A 19,378-nucleotide genomic window follows, 5' to 3' on the forward strand; every position below is an offset into this window, starting at 1 on the left:
ATTTGTAAAGGCAGCATAATGTTTTTAAAATTACGAGATTTTTTCAGCTTATTGTTTGCTGCCACAATTGTTAAATTCAATCAAAGAGGCTCCCCAGGATTTGCCACTCAGGGCTGAAATCCCAACAAGTGCTACCACTTTGGGGAAGATAGCAGCAGAGATAAATGCCACTGGGGACATGTAAACAGAAACTTCAAATTTAGATTAAGCCCGAGTGGAGTGGAAACACACCCAGCGAGTTCAGGGGCAGTGTCCTGATGTTTTTAAAATTCCCTGCTTGTGAGAGCTGAGAAGGGAGATGTGAAGAATGGACACTCTGGGGTCCTCACTGAAAGCAACAGGCCGATTTGAAACCCACACTAAGGAGGCATTGTAAATGAACCCAAGAACATGAGCTTGGCACAGAAGGAACAAGTTGAGAGATAAGAAGTTTCCTGATTAAAACCAACTGACAGCTATTTCCAACCACAGAAGACACTGAATGCAAGTCAGTAACAGGCTACAGATCCATATCACTTTCCTCCCTGCAGATGGTTTAAGCACAACCTAGCAACTCCCCTGCCGCCTCCTTTCTGCTGAAACTCAGCCGGGTTTTAACACTCCTGCCAAAACTGCCCCCTTCCGGGCCCAGGAGTCCAGGATTCCGTGCCAACCCGCGTGGCCAGATACCACTTGGGGATGGCGCCTGTGAGCTCCAAAGCCTGCCCTTTTCGGGCTGAGTCACTACTTGAAACCACCAGGTGTCAGTAGTGAGTACGGAGACTCCCATCCAGAGTGCTCAGGGAACTTCAGCCTGACCCTGAAGGGGGAGAAACCGGATGCTGTGGCTTTGGGGACAAGCAGTGTGCTATGGTCACATTCTCAGGCACTTATGAGTATTTCATTTACTCAGTTGCCAAGTCACCATCCAAACCCACCATGTAATATCTGGAATGGCTTTAATTCAATGTCTTTCACACACTCAGAGACAAGATTAAACACTGCTCTCACTTCAATAGGACTAGGATCTTTTCTCTGCTCCCTCCCCAACCCAGAAGGTAAAAACATAAAGCAGGATTTTCTACTCCTTGCTTATCTTCTCCATATAAATGCACATTTTAGCAGTTTCTATTTGTACTGTGTTTCAAGGAATTTGGTTTATAATGCTTCAGCCACATGCTTGGGTACTACTAGGTACAGAGCCAAACGAGGGAAAAGTCCAGCAAAGAAACTGGATTATACAAAGCCAGAACCAAGGCCACTCCACTGCCTGCTTTACTGAGCTGGATCTAAATTGGTTTCTCTCATCTGGTGTAGCATCTTGAACATATATACTAGATTTATGAGTAACTGCAGAAACATTTAAATCTGTATTTCTGTGGCCTTTTAAACCCCGAATGTCAGGAAAGCTCTGCCATATCTCTAGGTACTTCCAGGCTGAGGACACATCTTTTGGAACAAAAGGCCAGGTGGATCCAGGTCGACAGAGTCTCAGCATCAATTTTTGTGGCCTACCCAGCCACCAAAATAGCTCATCCTATTTACGTCTGCCTGTCTGCATCCAAAGATGCAGGGCTCCTGGCTGGGCATTCTTTTCCCTCTGGGTGCTTGGGATATCTAATTGGTGCTTCTGTTGCCAACTATCCCTTAACATGACCCTCAGGAAGCCTGGCTTCCACATCTCACAAGCAAAGATGCTGAGGACAGAGGAGAAATACAGTCTTCTGGATAAAGAGCCCCCAGGGTTCAGCTTAGGGTTTTATAGATAGCTTCAACTCCTCATCTTGCAACAAGTAAACATTCAAAGGTTTTGATGCTAGGTGGCATCACTGAGGCCCAAGACAGGGAAAGGCCATTAGTCTTGTGTCTAATGTAACTGATGGTACGGTGAGACAGCCCCACTGTCACTGCAGCAGAAAGCAGCAGGACATTTCTGAATAGAGACAACCCCCAAACCAGAGATACACGTTTGATCAGATGTCCCAAGGGGGTTTGCCTGAGGTTTAGCTATCATACCACCTCTACAGCTCCCAGGTTCACATTTTTTTAATCACAAAAGGCATTATCCCAAGTGATCAGGAGCCCACTAAGGGCATGTTTCTAGGTAGAGAGAATCACATTGCTGCCCAGGATCTCAGCTTCCCCAGCGAGATCACCACCTCTCCCCTTTTGCCCTGGACTCATGGCTCCCTGTCACATCCCACCCCACCCCAGCAACAATGTTCTGGCTTGTGTCTCCCAATAAGCGTTTCCAGGTCTGGAGCAAGAAACGCGTTACAGGCATCTAAGGACAAGCTCATGGAGCACAAAACCAGCCTCACCGTTTGCTGATGATGAGAAACAGTGGTGGACGTTTCCTGAAGAAGAGGTGCTACAGTTCTGCCAGAGATCAGTTGAGTGCCCATTGCCCACGATCCATTGCTAGAGAGAACCAGACAGATATCCTGAGTCAGGAAGGGAGTGAGGAGTGAAGGAGAGGGGGAAGGAAAAAGCCCCAGGGATGGTGAAAAGCACCCTCATCCACCTGGCTACCCCCGACCACTGCATGGTAAGAGCCAATGTTTGGTGACTTAAAAGCACTTTGTAAATGGAAAAGTTTCACATGCACACGGAAACAATTATGTGTAGAGATTTTTACTATAGTAGAAGGAGCCATACACTCAATCTCCTGAGACATTTCTGTCCCAGTATCTCTGGGGATCATTCCCCAAGCCCACCTCTCTGGCCCTATTTCTTTGTTTATAACTCCTATCAGTCTGCCATTATTATCGCCAGGCACAATGAAGATACTGTGAAGATGCTTACAAATGTCACACATCCCCAATATAATTATTTCTCACGGAGACTAGAAAATCATGCTTACAAACGTGCCTTAAATTAAGAAGTGAAAGCCACCGTGGTAAAACTGCCTGAATGTCTGATCATCTTCATCGCCAAGAAAATAACTTTAAGATCTAATGGGCTGGATGGTTTTGTAACAGAAATTACTCTGATGGCCTGTTCCTCTCAGCGGAAGCCTTACTAACAAGGGTTCTGCTTATGCCATAAAGCTGACATGGGACCTGTGAACTCTCTTCCAAAAATTTTAACCTTCCAATTTTAAGTCCTAAAAGGGTGTTTTATAAATTAGGTCACCCATCTGAGTTACGGTTTGGAGAAACACACACACACACACACACACACACACACACATTTTCATAAATATTCTTCAACGAGGCTGCATCGACCAAAAAAAAAATGCTAAACCATCTTACCAAATGAAGATCGGGGACTAGCCTAGATCTGCTCTGAGGTTATTCTGGCTTAGATGCCTGCGCAGCTAACGCAGCCCAGCTCTCGCTTCCTTCCTATCGCTGAATCTGCTCTCCTTTTCTCAAAGCAACTGGAAGCGGGCAGATTGCCAGAAACTTCCCCGGGACGTCTGAGACTTCCAACTGTCTGCAAATAACACAGTCCTGAACCAGAGGGAGCTAGGGCTGGGAACCCAGATAGAGAAGGGCGGGCCGCGCAGGGAGCCTCCCGCCCAGGCACTCACGCTGACGATCGTGGAGACGAACAGCAGCACCAGCACCGCGACGTGGAGGACGATGATACCCAGCAACAGGAGGAGCATTCTGGCGGCAAGTTCTGCTCAGCGGAGTTTCTGCCTGCGGGGAGAACGCTGGGCGTGAGGCCGAACGCACTGGGCCGAGCGAGGGAGGCGCGCGCAGAGGGAGGGTCCCGCGCACTAGCGGAAGGCCAGGCCTGGCCCCGCGCCTGCAGCCCGCCCGCGCAGGTCTGGAGCCCTCGCGCCGCCCGCTGCCGAGAGGGGGCAGCAGCCGCCTGCAGGACCAGCGCCCAGCGCCTAGCCGGGCCCGCCTGCAAGGGTACATCTGCTTTTGGAACAAATCAGGCGGCGTGCACGTATAAAATCATCCCGGGAACAGAGGGGATTCCAGAAAATATGAGCGGAGGCCACCGCACGCTTCCACCTACCCCGAGCGCCTCCCGGGGACCTCCCGGGAATGGGAGAGGTCACGTTCTCCGAGACCCCGGTTCAGAGGGTGAATTCCCCCATGGGGTGGAGGTAGGAGTGAGGCGGGTAGGCGCCCAGATTTCCGTCTGAGACCTGGAGACACCCGCGGGATGCGGTGGGGGAGACAGCGGCGAGGAGGCTGGTTTCCCAGACCGCAGTGCGCTCCGCATTCCGTTAGTCTCCAAGTTTCCACCCAATTCTGCCAGCGTAGAGGAACCGTCTGGCCCAGCTCAGCCTCGCGCAGACTCCGGCGGCTCCGGAGAGGCGGTGCAGTGCCAGGGGAGTGTGAAAAGGAAAGAATGGCCTGGGAGGGTTGTCCGGACCCTGCGCTTCCCCTCCACCACGGGCTTCCCCACGCGGCCCCTGAGGGCAGGGGGTATTCTCCTCCTGCTCTAGACCCACGCGCTCGCCTGGGGGTCCAGTCTGCACCCCAGACACTCAAAGCCAGGACACCGACCCCGTCAAGCCTGAGCTCCGGTCTGGGCGCCGTGGGACAGCAGCCCGGGAGCCAGGACCGATGGGAGCAGATGTCCAGCGGGCGGGAGAGAAAGACAGAGACTAAAAGGCTGAGTCCGAGAATTCCAGCCGGTCAGAGCCGGCAGGACACCTATCCGAAGTAATGCGGTCCTGGCCCACCCCTCATTTTAGACTTTGGGGAACTGAAGGCTGGGGTGACCTGTTAGAAGACACGCATGGCTGTGAAAGATCTGGCTGAGACTCTGGGGACCATTTCAGGCGGAGTCTAGGACCAGGGAGACAAGGTTTCAATAACTCCGTTTGCAAAGTACCCAATCCCAGGCCCCTCCGTTCCTTTCCACAAGCATCACATTCAAAGAAACTCTGGAATGCACTGGAAGAAATAAACAAGGATTTTTGGTGACTCCCAGAGGGTTTGAATTAAACCAATGGCATGAGGCTGGGAACTGGGGAACCACAGGAGTTCAGCACTCTCGGGATGTCCGCCCCAGGGACTGTTTTGCCAGTGCGTCCCAGAGTCGACGCCTCTTCAGCAAGGCGAAAACTGGGCCGCCCTTATGCTCTATCCAGACACCAGCACCATCACCCTTGCCCTGTAAGGGCTTACAGACCATAAAGGCTCTCCTCGTTGTATTACTCCAAGTCCCATTGGAAGGAAACAGGGCAGACCGGAGACCCTGTGGCCCCGACAGAAGCCCCAAGGAGCCGGCAAAAACCAGCGCCTGCTCTGCGCTTTCTGGCACCCTCTCTGAAAGATGTCCACATTTCTTCCCCATCTGCTCCACTCTCCCCACCAAAGCACTTACAGCCCAAAGGAACAGCTGTCCGGATCCTAAGGATGGCTTCAAGCACAAACTCGGGTGCGCTGGCTCCGCTGCTGGCGTCGCCAAAGCTGCGCTGCGGGGCCGCGCGCGCGCGAAGCAAGGGGGCAGTGGGAGGCTCCCGGCGTTCCCCTTTAACGGGAACAACGCCCTGTTTGCGTCGCTGCAGTAGGGTGTGTCCCTGGGTCAGCGTGTGCTGGAGGGCGGGACTCCGGGAGGAGAGGGGGCAGGACAGAGGGAGGGCAGGAGACAGTTAACTTGGCTTTAAATGCACCTCAGGAAAAAGTCGGTCTCTGCAAAACCGCGGCGACTTTTACTCGAAACCAGAGGCTGCTAAGCATTCTTGCCTCCCACTTCCCACCTCCCCTGGCCCCACGGAAACCTAGTGTTGGCCGAGAAATTGGCCCCTCAGCCCCCTCAGCCCATGGGAAGAACCTGCCAGATGTAGCTCCGCAGATGCCCAGGGCTGGGCTTCGGGGCGAGCAGACGCCGACCGCGCCCACGCGTGGCTGGGGCTGGATTCCTCTCCCACTAATAAAGGGCAGAGGGCGCCTTAAGCGCTGGAAAAAGTCCCTCTCCTCCCGGGTCCTGGAGCACCTGGCCTGTTCTGGCATCTTAGCCGGACACACCTGCCCCTCTCTGGTCCCAGCCATGAGTGTGGGTCCCTAGGAAGCATGCCGGCTTCCTAGAATTGGCGGGATCGATCTAGCGGGCTCTGTTTGGGTGCCAATTAGGGAAAGAAAAGTCTGGCCGACTACTGGACAGCGTGGCCTGGGATTGGACTGCTGCTACCCCCGGCCAAAACCAGACTACCACCGAGTAAGCTCCAGGCAAAGTGTGCCTGCAGCAGTCGGCCTTAGCTGTCAGCCTTGGCTGGGGTCCTGGCCATGGGGTTTGGGGGGCGGGTGCGAGGTGGCCATTTGAGGTGGGGTTGGAGCAGCCAAGGAAATCAGCTGATTCATAGCCTCCTGATGTGGCCCGCCCAGCGTTACAGGGAGAGAGGCTAGCCCTCAGCCTCGGCTTGGCAGAGGCGTGCCTCACTGAGAGGCTCGTGTGCAGGCCAGCCTTGATGCACGGGACAGGGAGCAGGGATGTGGATGATAAAGGTCTTTGCCTGAAAGTGCAGCAATTCACGCACTCGCGCGCGCACACACACACAATTTCCCTACCTCTAATGTACTGCGTCACAGAAGCTCATCGCTCTCAATGATTCAAGTAGTACAATATTATTGTACTATTTGAAAGTAGCTGCTATTTTACCTAATTGTATAGTCTTACTGTGAGTAAAAATAAATTTGAAAAATTCTTCAATGATCTTTTAAAAACTCACGTTATCAGATTAAAATGAAGCATGCTTATAAAAATTGTATTCAGTGCCCAGTATATGCCAGGCACTTTGCCTGGACTTTATATGTAGGGTCTGTGAGAGGCAGTACGGTGCAGTGGTTAGGCACTCTGGCTCTGGACTCCAGCAAACCTGATCACCTTGCTTACACCTGTTGTGACTTTGGGCAATCTCTGAAGCTCAGTGAGCTTCAGTTTCCTCAGGTGCAAAAGGAACTAATAATCCCTGCTTTAAAGGTTTATGGTGATGATTGAAGGAGACAATATGTACAAAGCAGTTAACATAGTGTCTGCAACAGAATAAGGACCCGTGCCGAATTACCACCAGTATTACTATTATTATTATTATTATTATTATTGAGATGGAGTTTCGCTCTTGTTACCCAGGCTGGAGTGCAATGGCGCGATTTCGGCTCACCGCAACCTCCCTCCTGGATTCAGGCAATTCTCCTGCCTCAGCCTCCTGAGTAGCTGGGATTACAGGCACGCGCCACCATGCCCAGCTAATTTTTGTATTTTTAGTAGAGACGGGGTTTCACCATGTTGACCAGGATGGTCTCAATCTCTTAACCTCGTGATCCACCCGCCTCGGCCTCCCAAAGCGCTGGGATTACAGGCTTGAGCCACCGCGCCCAGCCTACCACCAGTATTATTATATCACATTTAACTCTCACATTAACCCTTCAAGGATGGCCTGGCCACCTCTGCACTAAAGTAGCTTGTAACTCTGATAAGGTAGGTAGGCAGGTATGTAGGTAGATAGATAGAGATTTATAAATGAAAGTGCATATGCAATAAAAAAGTATAAAGACATAGAAGTGTTTTCTTTCCTCCATGGGTCATTTTATGGGTTAGATTTGCTCTAGAAATTATTACTTTATTTTATGTCATTTGGACTTTTATTTATTTAACCCACATTTATGTGATCACTACATTCTCAGAACTGTTCTAAGTAAGCACTTCAAAAATATTAGCCTATCTAGCTCAGGGTTTTCTTCCCTTCCTTTCTGATTTTCAAATAGACTTTTTTAAAAAGTATATATACCTACAGAAAAGTGCACATTTTGGGAGGCACCAGCTCGCTTCTGGCTTTCTTTTGAACCCAATATTTTAATCCATAACCACTGGTCACAGCCACACCACACACTGCCAGACAGGTAAACCCAAACCATCTGTTTCTCGCTACCTCTGGCCTCCTGCCTGGCTCTCAGTCGGGGGAAAGGAAATGCTACCCAGTGCCTGCTGACCAGGCTTGCCACACCCAGAGCCTGGCTGGCCAAGGATCTGCCACAGGTGGCAGCTTCTCCCTAACCTGCTTACCAAGGCCACCTGCCAGCTGTGTGCACACAGCTATTTTCCATGGAGGAAAAAGCATCTAGATCCCTTTCTTCCTTTCAATCCGTATGCATCAGGGTTTCCAGATGCTCTTAGATGGCCCCCTCACCTCCCCAGCCGGGGGGTATATCCATCATCTCTTAACCAAGGATGTAAAAAGCCCTCTGAATCTCCAGTCAATTCCAACACAAATGCACTGTCTCCTCTGCAACCTTTTCATTTGCAGTTTGCAGGGTGTGGGGAATAAGGCAATTCTTTAAAGCATAAGCACACATCCCTCAGAGGCACATTTTGCCAATAAAACTCACCCGACCGAACAGTATAACCCCTTCTTCCAAGCAGATTTCTTTGCAGTGAAATGCAAGGGATGCTAAGGCAAGGCCCTCCCCACAGGGCAGTCAGAGATCTGCAGCTAACAGACTAAGCCTGCAGCTTCCAACCAGGCTCCCCGAGATGTTCCCCGGTGTGCTCCCTGTAACTGAAGCCAGACCAGGCGTCTTTCCAGTTTATTCAGGGGCTGGTCCAATGCTGGGATATGTCATGGTGGCCTGAGAAGTTCTCAGCCTCTGCTATTTAAAGAGACAGTGTCCAACTTTGTGTGCTTTTCAGGGCATGTAGAAACTGGAATTGGAAGGGAGAAGAGCTATGAGTATGTCTGAAACCTGTGATGCCAAGGCTGTTCTCTCTGGAAGTGCCAACCTGTGTAATAGCCAAGAGATCCCACTGATTCTCAGTGGCCTCCCCTCTTCTCCCAGTGAATTCTGCAGAGATTAAACATACTATGTGAAGGGTCTGTGTCTACAGTGTTACATATGTGCAGGTAAGTTTTATTTTAAATAAACATCATTTTAAGGAGCCCCGATATTGCACGGTTAATCTCTCACAGCATCACAGCAGTGAACCAAATGTCTCAAGAATCATCAAATCAAGTTTGCTTTGTTCCAACCCCTGGTTGGAAAGACTCTCCGCCACCTGCCTTGTCTGCCTAGACTCCATCACAAATGGTCACATGTCTTTATTGTACATTAGAATAAAACTTAGGCCAGGTACAGTGACTCATGCCTGTAATCTCAGCACTTTGGGAGGCTGAGGTGAGTGGATCACCTGAGGTCAGGAGTTTGAGACCAGCCTGACCAACATGGCGGAACCCCATCTCTACTCAAAATAGAAAAATTATCCGCATGTGGTGTCAGGCACCCATAACCCCAGCTACTAAGGAGGCTGAGGCAGGAGAATCACTTGAACCCAGGAGACAGAAGTTGAAGTGAGCTGAGATTGCATCATTGCACTCTAGCCTGGGCAACAAGAGTGAAACTCTGTCTCAAGAAAAAGAAAAAACTTAGTGGCTTCTTCTGACTGTCTTTAATGTGCCCTCATCAAACTGATCTTCATGAGATAAACTGAATGCAAGGAAACAAACCTCTGTTGAAAACATTCTAACCTGTCAGGCAGGATAGGCTGGAAGAGCAATTGGAAAGGTTTGGAGAGGGAGGTGGAGGAAGTCATGGCAGTTTCTAGATTCTTTGCAGCGTACCCACTCTGCTCTCAGAGAGTCCACCATCCCTTGAACTGCTTCTAGCTGGAAGCTCCAACACAAGGGGACTGGGTTTCATTGCATGAGTTTCCTGGAATTTGGCACGTGGGGCATAAGACTTCTGCTTGCATCAGCGATCCCCAGTTTGGAGAGACCTGGAGAGTTTGGAGAAGTCCCTCCCTGTCACACACTTTATGTGTGGCTGGACTCCCGAGTCACAAATGCCTGTCAGTGGCTCTCTCCCTTGTTCTGCCCACAGCCAGCATCTGCTCACAGCCAGCATCGCAGCCAGTGCCAATAAAACAGTTTCACCTTTCTCTCTTTGCTGAAATTGTGTTTTTCCCAGCAGTGCTTCTTAAGAATCACTCAAGAGCTTTGCGAATGACCTAGCCTGGGCCATGCTCAGAGAAGTTGACTCAGGTGGTTTGGGATGGGGCTCAGGTATGGGCAATTTTCAGTGTCTCTCTTTCCCCTGGATGTTTCATTGTCCATCCAGGTTGTCACGTGGAGTTAGATTGTCCCTGATTTCCTCCCAGCTCCCTTCTGTTATGGAACCCAAATGGAGACGAGGTGCAGTGTGGGCTACTGAAATATTATACAGGTTATAGGTCAGTTCTGCCGGGCAAAACAGGGGTAAGTGTATGTGTGTGTGTAAGAGAGAGAGAGAGAGGAGCCTGCATCAATCCTCTGTACAGGGACTCTGAACAGTGAGCATGGCTTTCCCACCCTCTCTAGCCTTTTTTCTGGGTACCGCCATGATCTGCTCCAAAGGCTGCTGACCCTCAGGCCGGGATCAAGCCTGGAGACATCAAAGAATATGATTTCTGATCTAAGAGCTAAAGATTCAGAGGAAAACACGTGGGGCCAGGGAGTGTGGGGGCCTGGTTTCTGGCCAGATAGGACCAATCTGATCAGCTCTCCCTCTCTCCTTTCATGAGCTCCACATTCTGAGACCTGCTCTCCCGGCTTCATGTCTCTTTTGCCCAGGTCCTCCATCTCCAGCAGCCAAGCCCTGGAGCCCCTGTTCGCTGTCCACACCAGAGATGATCACTGTTGTGTTCCGCTGGTCCTGTCTACCAGATGCCAACACACTTGTCTCTACCCATCTGGGCCAGACTCTCTTCCCTTCCCACAGAGTTAACCAAGGAAAGCTCCTTCCTGGTCCCCTGTCTCCCATTTCCAATCACCCTGTTCTCAGCCAAATGGGTCCCCATCCCAGGCATCTGTGTTGACCAGTGTCTCTGCAAAGCTGTAGGTGGTATCCCACTGAGCCTCTTGCAGAATAAACACGTAGAATAGTCACCAAATAACATTTATTATTGTTTACTATCCTTCCCTCTATTTATGGATAGGAAAAATGAGAATTTTCCTGAGGAAACACAGTTGAGTCAATGAGACTGGCTGGAAATATCCAGCACCTGAGCTGTTTGTTCTGCTGCACCGTGCTCCGTTGGCTCAGTAACATCAAACATCCGCAAGTCCTGATAATGATGATAACAGGTCGTATTTACTTCGTGTTTAGTAAATGTCAGGCACCACCTTGAACATCTTTTATGCATCAAATCACTTAATCTCCGCAAGTGTATGAAACAGGCACCCCATCATCCTCTCTTAGAAGAGGGAGAAACTGAGGCACGGCGAGATGTTCAGTCACTTTCTCAAGACACACTGCAAAGGAATGACAGAGGCTGGAATCCACCCAGGCATTCTGGCTGCAGATCCCGTATTCACGGCCTGGGCTGTCTCACATTTTACTGTGCCCCTAATTGTGTCCAGCACGTTCCTAGCATATCATTACCTTTCTCATCATGCTTCCATAGACACTATCCTTCAATTTCCCATTTGCACGGAAGATATTGTCACATTGTACATATTGATGCATTCGCATTTCACTAAAAAGGCAAGAACATATCCTAAGACATCTATTTTTTTCAGCACCAGTCACATTCATACAGCTTTTAAGAATCCTGTCTCATCCCGCCAACAAGGCTGTGAGCTCCTCTGGGGACAGTTGCATTCCGTACATCTGCGTAGCACCAGCACTGGCCAGAATCCTATCTGTAGGTGACAATTTGATTTCATAAGAGTGAAATGTTGCCAGGTGCGGTGACTCACACCTGTAATCCCAGCACTTTGGGAGGCCCAGGCAGATGGATCACCTGACGTCAGGAGTTCAAGACCAGCCTGACCAACATGGAGAAATCCCATCTCTATGAAAAATACAAAGTTGGCGGGGTATGGTGGCACATGCCTATAATCCCAGCTACGTGGGAGGCTGAGGCAAGAAAATTGCTTGAACCCAGGAGGCAGAGGATGCAGTGAGCCAAGATGGTGCGATTGCACTCCAGCCTGGGAAACAAGAGTGAAACTCCATCTCAAAATAAAAAAAGAAAGAAAAGAAAAGTGAAATGTTGTCCTTGACAGTGGAATCCCAGCAGACTCTTGAAGAGGGAGGAAGCCCTCCGCACTTTATAGCTAATAAAATGCTGTTGCATATAGTAGTATCTTATTTAAGAGGAATCATTACAATCATTTTCTATGTGAAGAAACTGAGGCTTGGAAAATTTATGTTTCCTCCAGGGACCAGCCGGTGAATGCCAGGGCTGGGGCTTTTAAAAGTCTGTTCCTCTGTCTCCCAAATCTGTGATTTTTTTCCCTATGCAGGCTCCCCAGAGAGAAAACCAGAGGCAAGTCTGAACTCGGTGTTTGTCCAGGTGATGAAGTTGCTGTTGGAGCATCTATCCCACCAGATGCTCAGTCAATATCTGAAGAGTGTTTACACTAAGAATGAAGTCTTTCCTGTGTCCTCATAGCCAGCAGCCTGTGTGGGAGTTCTTGGCCAGCCCTGGACACAGCTGGCCTGGAAGGGTCCTCAAAAGTCCTGCCTCTTCTAGACTCAGCTAGACTGTTTTGATGTTGAGTGAGAGCAGCTTGAAGGAAGGAAGGAAGGAAGGAAGGAAGAAAGGAAGGAAGGAAGGAAGGAAGGAAGGAAGGAAGGAAGGAAGGAAGGAAGGAAAGAAGGGAGGGAGGAAGGGAGGGAGGGAGGGAGGGAAGGAGGAAGGTATAGATAGGAAAAGGGAAGGGAACGTGAAGGAGAAGAGAGAATAAAAGAACAGAAGGAGCAAGTTTGACTTCTGTGACAGAATCTTCTATAAAGAAGCAATTTTGAAATTATGTCAGGTCCCAATCCCTAGAAGATATTCTCTATGAACAACACAGACGCAGGCAGAAAGCAACCTAAAGATAACACAAAAAACTCACAATGCACAGGACCGTTCCCTAAATGACATCTTTAAAATACAGAAAGGTATCTTGGAGTAAATTGTATCTTTAACTCCTTCACCTGCGGGAGAGAAAAGTCACAGAATTATTATGCTGTGGCAGTGAGACCAGACGAAGTACAAAGGATTCTCTGTTCCCAAATGCATTGTTGCTTAGGAAAGCCAGATTCCACAGATGCGAGTGGAAGGAAGAAAGGAGTCTTTTCTCTGACATCTCATGAGCTAGCAGATAGAGGATTCGGGAGCAATTTTAAGCAAGAGTCAGAAATGGATGTCTACTTGGGACTGCAAACTCTAAACCTTTTCTAAGACTGTTTATTCCAAAGTGAAAATGTTTCTGCTCCAGTAGGGCATACGTTGAAATAAGATGGGGAAGCCGAGCAATCTTGCCACATGGGAATGGACGGAATGGGGAAGAATGCAGGGATTTTCTAGGCCACTGCAGACCAGGCATAGCAATGTCAAGAAAAGCAGCCTTGGCTTGATGTGAGAGGTTGTCCTTATTGAGAAAGGTGCACAGAAAAGGCCACTGTCACCCAAGGAAATGCCTGCTTTAGGCAGTCAAAGCCACACCAAGAAATGGGACATTAATCTCCAGCAAGGACAAGGCGAATGCGAACAGTCCGGGATGGGACTTTGGGAGGACAAGCCCCACGACACATCAGAGTCCCAAAATTGTATCACTCTGTGTGCACTTCTGAGCCCAGGGAACACCAGTTTTGCACTTAAAATGAACTTGAGGTCAGATGTTTCCCTCATCTCCGAGTTCCTGAACCACTTATCAAGTGTGAAACCTCAGCTAAGCCAGGGAAGTTCACAGATGAAGGTCAAATCCTTTTGAGACGTTCAAGGGAAAACTGGGCAAAACTTCAAGAATGTTTACTCTTCATTGTTAGACTAGGAAGTATCTAATCCAGAGGACTTCAGTGGTAAGCTTGGGCCTCGTGTCATTGTTTTGCTTGAAATTTGGGGCTCAGAAATTAAAATTCTAGAAATGTATCTTTTAAAAGTTACAGATATGCAAAAATTTTAGCTGGAATGGTATTTATGGCCAAATAAATGGGACATGTTTTATGATGAAGAGAAGTGTGAACATCCTAAATCTCAAATAATAGGGGAATGATTGAGTACCTTTTGATATAGTCATGCAATGAAATATTATGTAAGTATTAAAAATAATGTCCAAGAAGAATGTTTAATGAAATGAAGAGCCATTCGCGATGTATACAAAATAATACACTAAAATTTGTTGAGTACTGGCTATGTGCCAGGCACTGTGCTAACCCTCCCATTAAATACCTACAACAATCCCATGAGGGGAGAACTCCCATGACCCCCAAGACACCCACACAGAGAGGAAATGGTGGAGCCAATACATAACTTTGACCACCTGAAGCCGAGACCCCAGGTTCTTAACCATCAAATCCCATCAAATGCAGTCTTTGAGTTCCACTGTGACAAAAATGAAAGGAAACTGAAAGAATCCAAAGACTGAAGAATGCAATACGACAGAATTCATTCAACACTGTGTTTCCAAGTTCTAACACATAAAAAGGGAGAAATAACTGCAGCGAGCTGAACACATAACGGGATTCATTGTGATGAGTGATGACACATCTCAGCCTCCTGCCTCCATCATAAAGAGTCTGTGACTCTCTGACTTCAGTGTAGGAAGTCCACACTGGGCCAACCCCGGGAAGGGACCAGGAGGACCACGGGCCAGGTCTTGCTTCATCTTTTGTACCGACTGCAAGTGGAGTCTCACCTCCAGGCACAGAGGTATGACAGTATAGCAATAAGCTGTGCATCTTACAATGTTGATGGTAAAATGTAAGCATTTATACAGACCATGAGTTTAATAACTGTACCTTATGCTTATTTAAATACATTGGGAGATTAGGCTGAGGCGGGTGGATCACGAGGTCAAGAGATCAAGACCATCCTGGCCAACATAGTGAAACCCCATCTCTACTAAAATATAAAAAACTAGCTGGGCGTGGTGGTGCACGTCTGTAGTCCCAGCTGCTTGGGAGGCTGAGGCAGGAGAATTGCTTGAACCCGGGAGGCGGAGGTTGCAGTGAGCAGAGATCGAGCCACTGCACTCCAGCCTGGCGCCTGGCGACAAAACGAGACTCTGTCTCAAAAAAAAAAGTAAAGTAAAAGGTAAAAAGAGAAGTGGCTTTGCATTTCTTGGTGTTGTGGGAGCCTGAATGAGCTAACAGTTCATTGCTTTGGGTATGTGACTTTAGATATGAGAATCCCTCCAACCCACAGCAAAAGCATGGTCAGACATATGGTTCAGAGGAGTAAACCTGCACTGACATTTACCGTCAATTTGACCAAGGAAGAAAACTCTCATGGTTGCCAATGGTCTATCACCTACCGCATTGCCTTCTTTCTCAGAATCCCTCTCCCTCTCCCCTCCCCCACCCATCCTTCCCTTTACCTCTCTCTATCCCCTTCCATTTTTTTCCTCTCCCTCTCTTATGTTCCAGCCTCACAATGTGAAACCATAATGAAACTACAATTACGTGAATATCTGAATTCTATGATTCTGTGAGCTCCTTGATTATTGGGAGACCCCAAGTTGTTTTCAAATTTCTCATCCCAGCAAGGTATTTCTACCAGTCCTTCCTGGGGGACAGTCCCCATGTCCTCCTGTTTCACTCCTGTCTAATCCCCCATCGTTAAACCTACAGATGTGTCTTGTGAATCTCCAGGAGGGAACTCGATTACGAACTATTTTCTAAATATATGGGACCATGGAATTTTTATTCCCAGATTATCTCCAAGACTTAGGTACCACGGACCTTACCGTTAGAAACGTTAGGCTTTGATTCTAGTCTCTAACCATGGAGGCGAGTTGACAGCAGTCACTTCAGAAAACGAAAAGGCAGATTTTAAGGCAGGAGATCAAGGCTTAAGGACTCCAGGCCAGCAAAGAGGGAACAGAAAACATCCATAGAGGCCAACATTGAAGAGAAATCCCAAAGAAATGTGTTGCTATGATTCTGAGTAAGGAACTGGGTGGATGTGTTCTGAAGTCATGCGGTACTCCACGGGAGAGAATCATTTTCCCAGTGGTGCTCAGGCTCTCCCTTGTCATGTTTATTTCCCGTTTGGGGAGGAACACAGTGATTCAACTCAGGGAGTGACCTTGTCACAGTATTTGAAAGAACTCCCCAGAACCCAGGTAAGGTGTTCTATAAATGAGCCCACGATGGCCTCTGGGTATTGAACCCTAGGTGGTTTATTTCATCACAACAGTCTGGGAACCATTAGCTCAAAAGCCCACTGGCCTCAAATTTACATTTTTTTACTCATCTAGTTATTTTTAAAGTAGCTCAAACAAGCAGCCTTTTTAGCTATTTGGAATCTGCCTGCTTTGCATGCCCCATGAAACTCACTCGCCTCCACTGCCATGGATACTGTAGATCCCTGTGGCTCTAAGACCCCAAGCTGCTATGGCCCTTCAGAGCTCTCTGAACCAGAGACTCCTCACCACACTGCTAAGCGACGTTGATATGACTAGACTCGTAAGGCCTGTCTCCATGTCCCCCTGCCCCAGGAGTTCTCTTTTCTCTTTAGCTTTCTGAATAGTGGCTCCTGGAAGATCTCAAGCTGTGAAGGATTTTCCCTGTCCTGAAATCCTGTCCAAGGCCACCAATAGAGCTTGTTGTATTTTATCGCCTCTTGTTGTCTTTTTTTTCCGACTGGACCCCAAAGCCCCGGAACAAATGCCCACATATAGACCAGAAGAGGTGGGATGCAGAGGAACCCAGAGCTGGGCACAGAAGCCCAGCAACGCCCCTAGGATCTGCACATGAGGGAGGGGCAGGAAATCCTCCAGAGAAAGGGTAGCATCCTGGTGGCCTTATTGCCCAGGCCTTCCCAGCTTCCTCACATCACCCAGTGAAGTTTCTTCCAAAGAACCCGGGGGGAAAAGTGGTTCATGTGGATTACCAAGGATACACCCCCAACTAGAAGGCCTTGTGAAAAAACCTTCACCCCAGCAAGCTGAGAGCGAAGACCTGTTAGGAGGCTGAATGCATGGATGGCTCGGCCTTGGAGCTATGTGAAATAACCTGGTGGCTGTGCCCCTGCATAAGTCCAGTGGTATGCATAAGCAGTCCACGTGGTATGCTTCCACGCAAGAGATGGAGAGACCCCTTTTTACCCAACAATTTCAGTATCTGATTATCAATCCTTACCTTTTCCACACGATGTTATGTGTGAATACCTCAGTAGAACCCAATCTGGCAAGTCTCTTCTTAATAATTGCACACCGAAGTGTCTGTTCGTCATTTACACCAGTGGTTTCTTGTATAAAGGAAACAAAAGTCATACAGGTCGTTTAACTAAGGTCACTGGCCTTTGCAGCTTCTTCCACGATGAGAAAGTAAACAGAAGATGACTAAGTGTTTTTGACATCTGAAATCACCCACAGCTAGAACCAGAGTCTGGGAGAAGTGTATTTTGAATATTGTGACCTCAACTATGTGAAGGAAAGGAAAACTGAAGTCTTCTTAAAATCATATTCATTCAATAGATATTTATTGCACAACAGCCACAGGTTAAAAGCAAACATCACTCAACCTCTTCAGTCTTCGTTAGCCTGCAAAAGTAGCCCCAATTGCTCCCCATCCCTGTACACACGCCCCCTTGCGGTGTGACATTTCTGCCCCCTCCATGAAGAGGTGAAGTATGATTTCTCCACTCTTTGAGTCTGGACCTGGCCATGTGACCTGCTTTAGCGAATGGGACATGAACAGTGTGACAAAAGCAGAGGCTTTAAAAGAACATGCTCACTGGAATTTGCTCTCTTGCTGCTGCGGACCCTTCCACCATCCTCTGAGCAAACCTGGACAAGCTGCTGGATGTTGACAGGGAAGACTGAGAGAGAACTGAACTGCCCGTGCCATCCCAGCTAAGGTCCTAGACACATGAGCCACCACAGCAGAGAATAGCTGTGCCCGGCCTAAACCAGAATGGATGCCAAATAAAGCTCAGCTACCCCTCAATATTGTGAAAAGAAGTAATTTGTTGGGTTAAGACACACTAAGTTTGGGCATGGTTTGTTACACAGCAAAAGCTAACTGACATGTTAACAATCCTGGACTTGGGGTTAGACTCCGAGTGCGTTATAATTACAAATCGATCTCTATGCAGCAGGGGCAGAGGTGATTATCCCCAGCAGTAGCAGATTGACTTCCACGTGTTCCATTGGTTGCCTGGGACCTGAAAAAAAACTGTAATAGTTGGCTCAGTTGCATCTCTGAAGGGGGAGAGTGGTAAGGCCAGAGAGATTGAGAAGATTCCTGGAGTTCTGTGAGTCACTTGATTCTATGGAGACTCTCGCATTTTCTGAGAGTCTTGTGGTTCTCTGAAGAATGCTGTGGATCCACAGAGAGTGCCATGGATTTGTGGAGTGCTCTGAGGTATGCTGTCGAGCAGGACTTCTCAAACCAACTGGCGTGAAGCATTATGTTTGTTTGTTCTTTATTTCTAACTCATCAGTGTCAGTGACATCTACAGGCAGGCCATGGGAGATGGAACACACCCACTATCATGCACTTGGATGCCATGACAACATCACATTTCTATCAAACATTCTGAATTTTTATTCTCACTGTCTGTACTCATCTCAATGCAGCCCTTTGAAAGTCTGTGAATTGGCACTGGTCCTATGTGGGGATAACACTCTGAGTCGTGTTGCTGTAGAAATTGCTGAGGTGGGCCCTCTAAGTACACAGCCCCAGGCCTAGAACCACAAACTCCCAAATGTGAAATGAGCTTGACCATTAACATTTTTCTTTGAATACTGAACCAGTATGGCATTTCTTTAATACCCTTTGCAAGGCCTGTGGAAAATCAGATAACAGGTGTATTAGTCTGTGTCATGTTACTGATAAAAACATACCTGAGACTGGACAACTTACAAAGTAGAACTCACAAACTTACAAAAATAAGAGATTTATTGGACTTATAGTTCCACATGGCTGGGGAGGCCTCACAATCATGGTGGAAAGCAAAGAGGAACAAGTTACATCTTACATGGATGGCAGGCAGCAAGCAAAGAGAGAGAGAGCTTGTGCAGGGAAACTTCGTCTTTAAAACCATCAGATCCCATGAGGATCCATTCACTATCATGAGAACAAGATGGGAAACACCAACCCCCATGAGTCAGTCCTCTCCCACTGGGTCCCTCCCACAACATGTGGGAATTATGGGAGGTACAAGATGAGATTTGGGTGAGGACACAGATACAAACCTGTTTTAGAAAGAACAGAACCCTTACTTTGGAAAGACATTGAGTAATAATAGCTCTCATCATTTAACACCTCATTGCCTAGAAAATGTAATTGGGGTAGGAAGCATTGTTCTGCAGGCATCCATGAGCCACAGTCTTGATGGCAAGGTTGATCAAGTGCCAGTTTGACCCTGAAAGCTGGTGCAAGGAGAGCTAGCGATGGCTGCTCAAGAAGCCACAGGAACGGCCCTTCAGTGCTGGCTGGAGTTCTCGACCACTTTGTTCTCTGTACTCCAGCTGAGTGCTTTCACCAATATGGCTCTGCCCTCTCTGGGCTCCATG

The 19,378-nt window shown here is 48.3% G+C and overlaps 1 protein-coding gene and 1 long non-coding RNA gene across 3 annotated transcripts in view; one reads left to right on the forward strand and one right to left on the reverse strand.

Annotated features, from left to right (window-relative positions):
• PMP22 (peripheral myelin protein 22) overlaps window positions 1-8,451 on the reverse strand; it is a 35,881-nt gene extending 27,430 nt beyond the window's left edge. The window contains exons 1-3 of one of the 2 annotated variants that reach the window (XM_035300090.3): window positions 8,280-8,451; window positions 3,515-3,626; window positions 2,301-2,400 (exon numbers count right to left, since the gene is read on the reverse strand). In XM_035300090.3, coding sequence (XP_035155981.1) covers window positions 2,301-2,400; window positions 3,515-3,592 — 178 coding nt within the window. In that variant the 5' untranslated portion in view covers window positions 3,593-3,626; window positions 8,280-8,451. Of the gene's footprint in view, window positions 1-2,300; window positions 2,401-3,514; window positions 3,627-5,277; window positions 5,402-8,279 lie in introns of those variants that run through there. The other variant, XM_017972266.4, reaches the window with a different exon arrangement.
• A 6,013-nt stretch (window positions 8,452-14,464) lies between these two features.
• Window positions 14,465-19,378, forward strand: part of LOC144582872 (uncharacterized) — a 42,093-nt gene continuing 37,179 nt past the window's right edge. Inside the window, exon 1 of the long non-coding RNA XR_013536393.1 lies at window positions 14,465-14,565. This is a non-coding gene — a long non-coding RNA (uncharacterized LOC144582872). The remainder of the gene's footprint in view (window positions 14,566-19,378) is intronic.

This window comes from Callithrix jacchus, chromosome 5 (assembly GCF_049354715.1).
Source record: "Callithrix jacchus isolate 240 chromosome 5, calJac240_pri, whole genome shotgun sequence".
NCBI classification, from domain to species: Eukaryota; Metazoa; Chordata; class Mammalia; order Primates; family Cebidae; genus Callithrix; species Callithrix jacchus.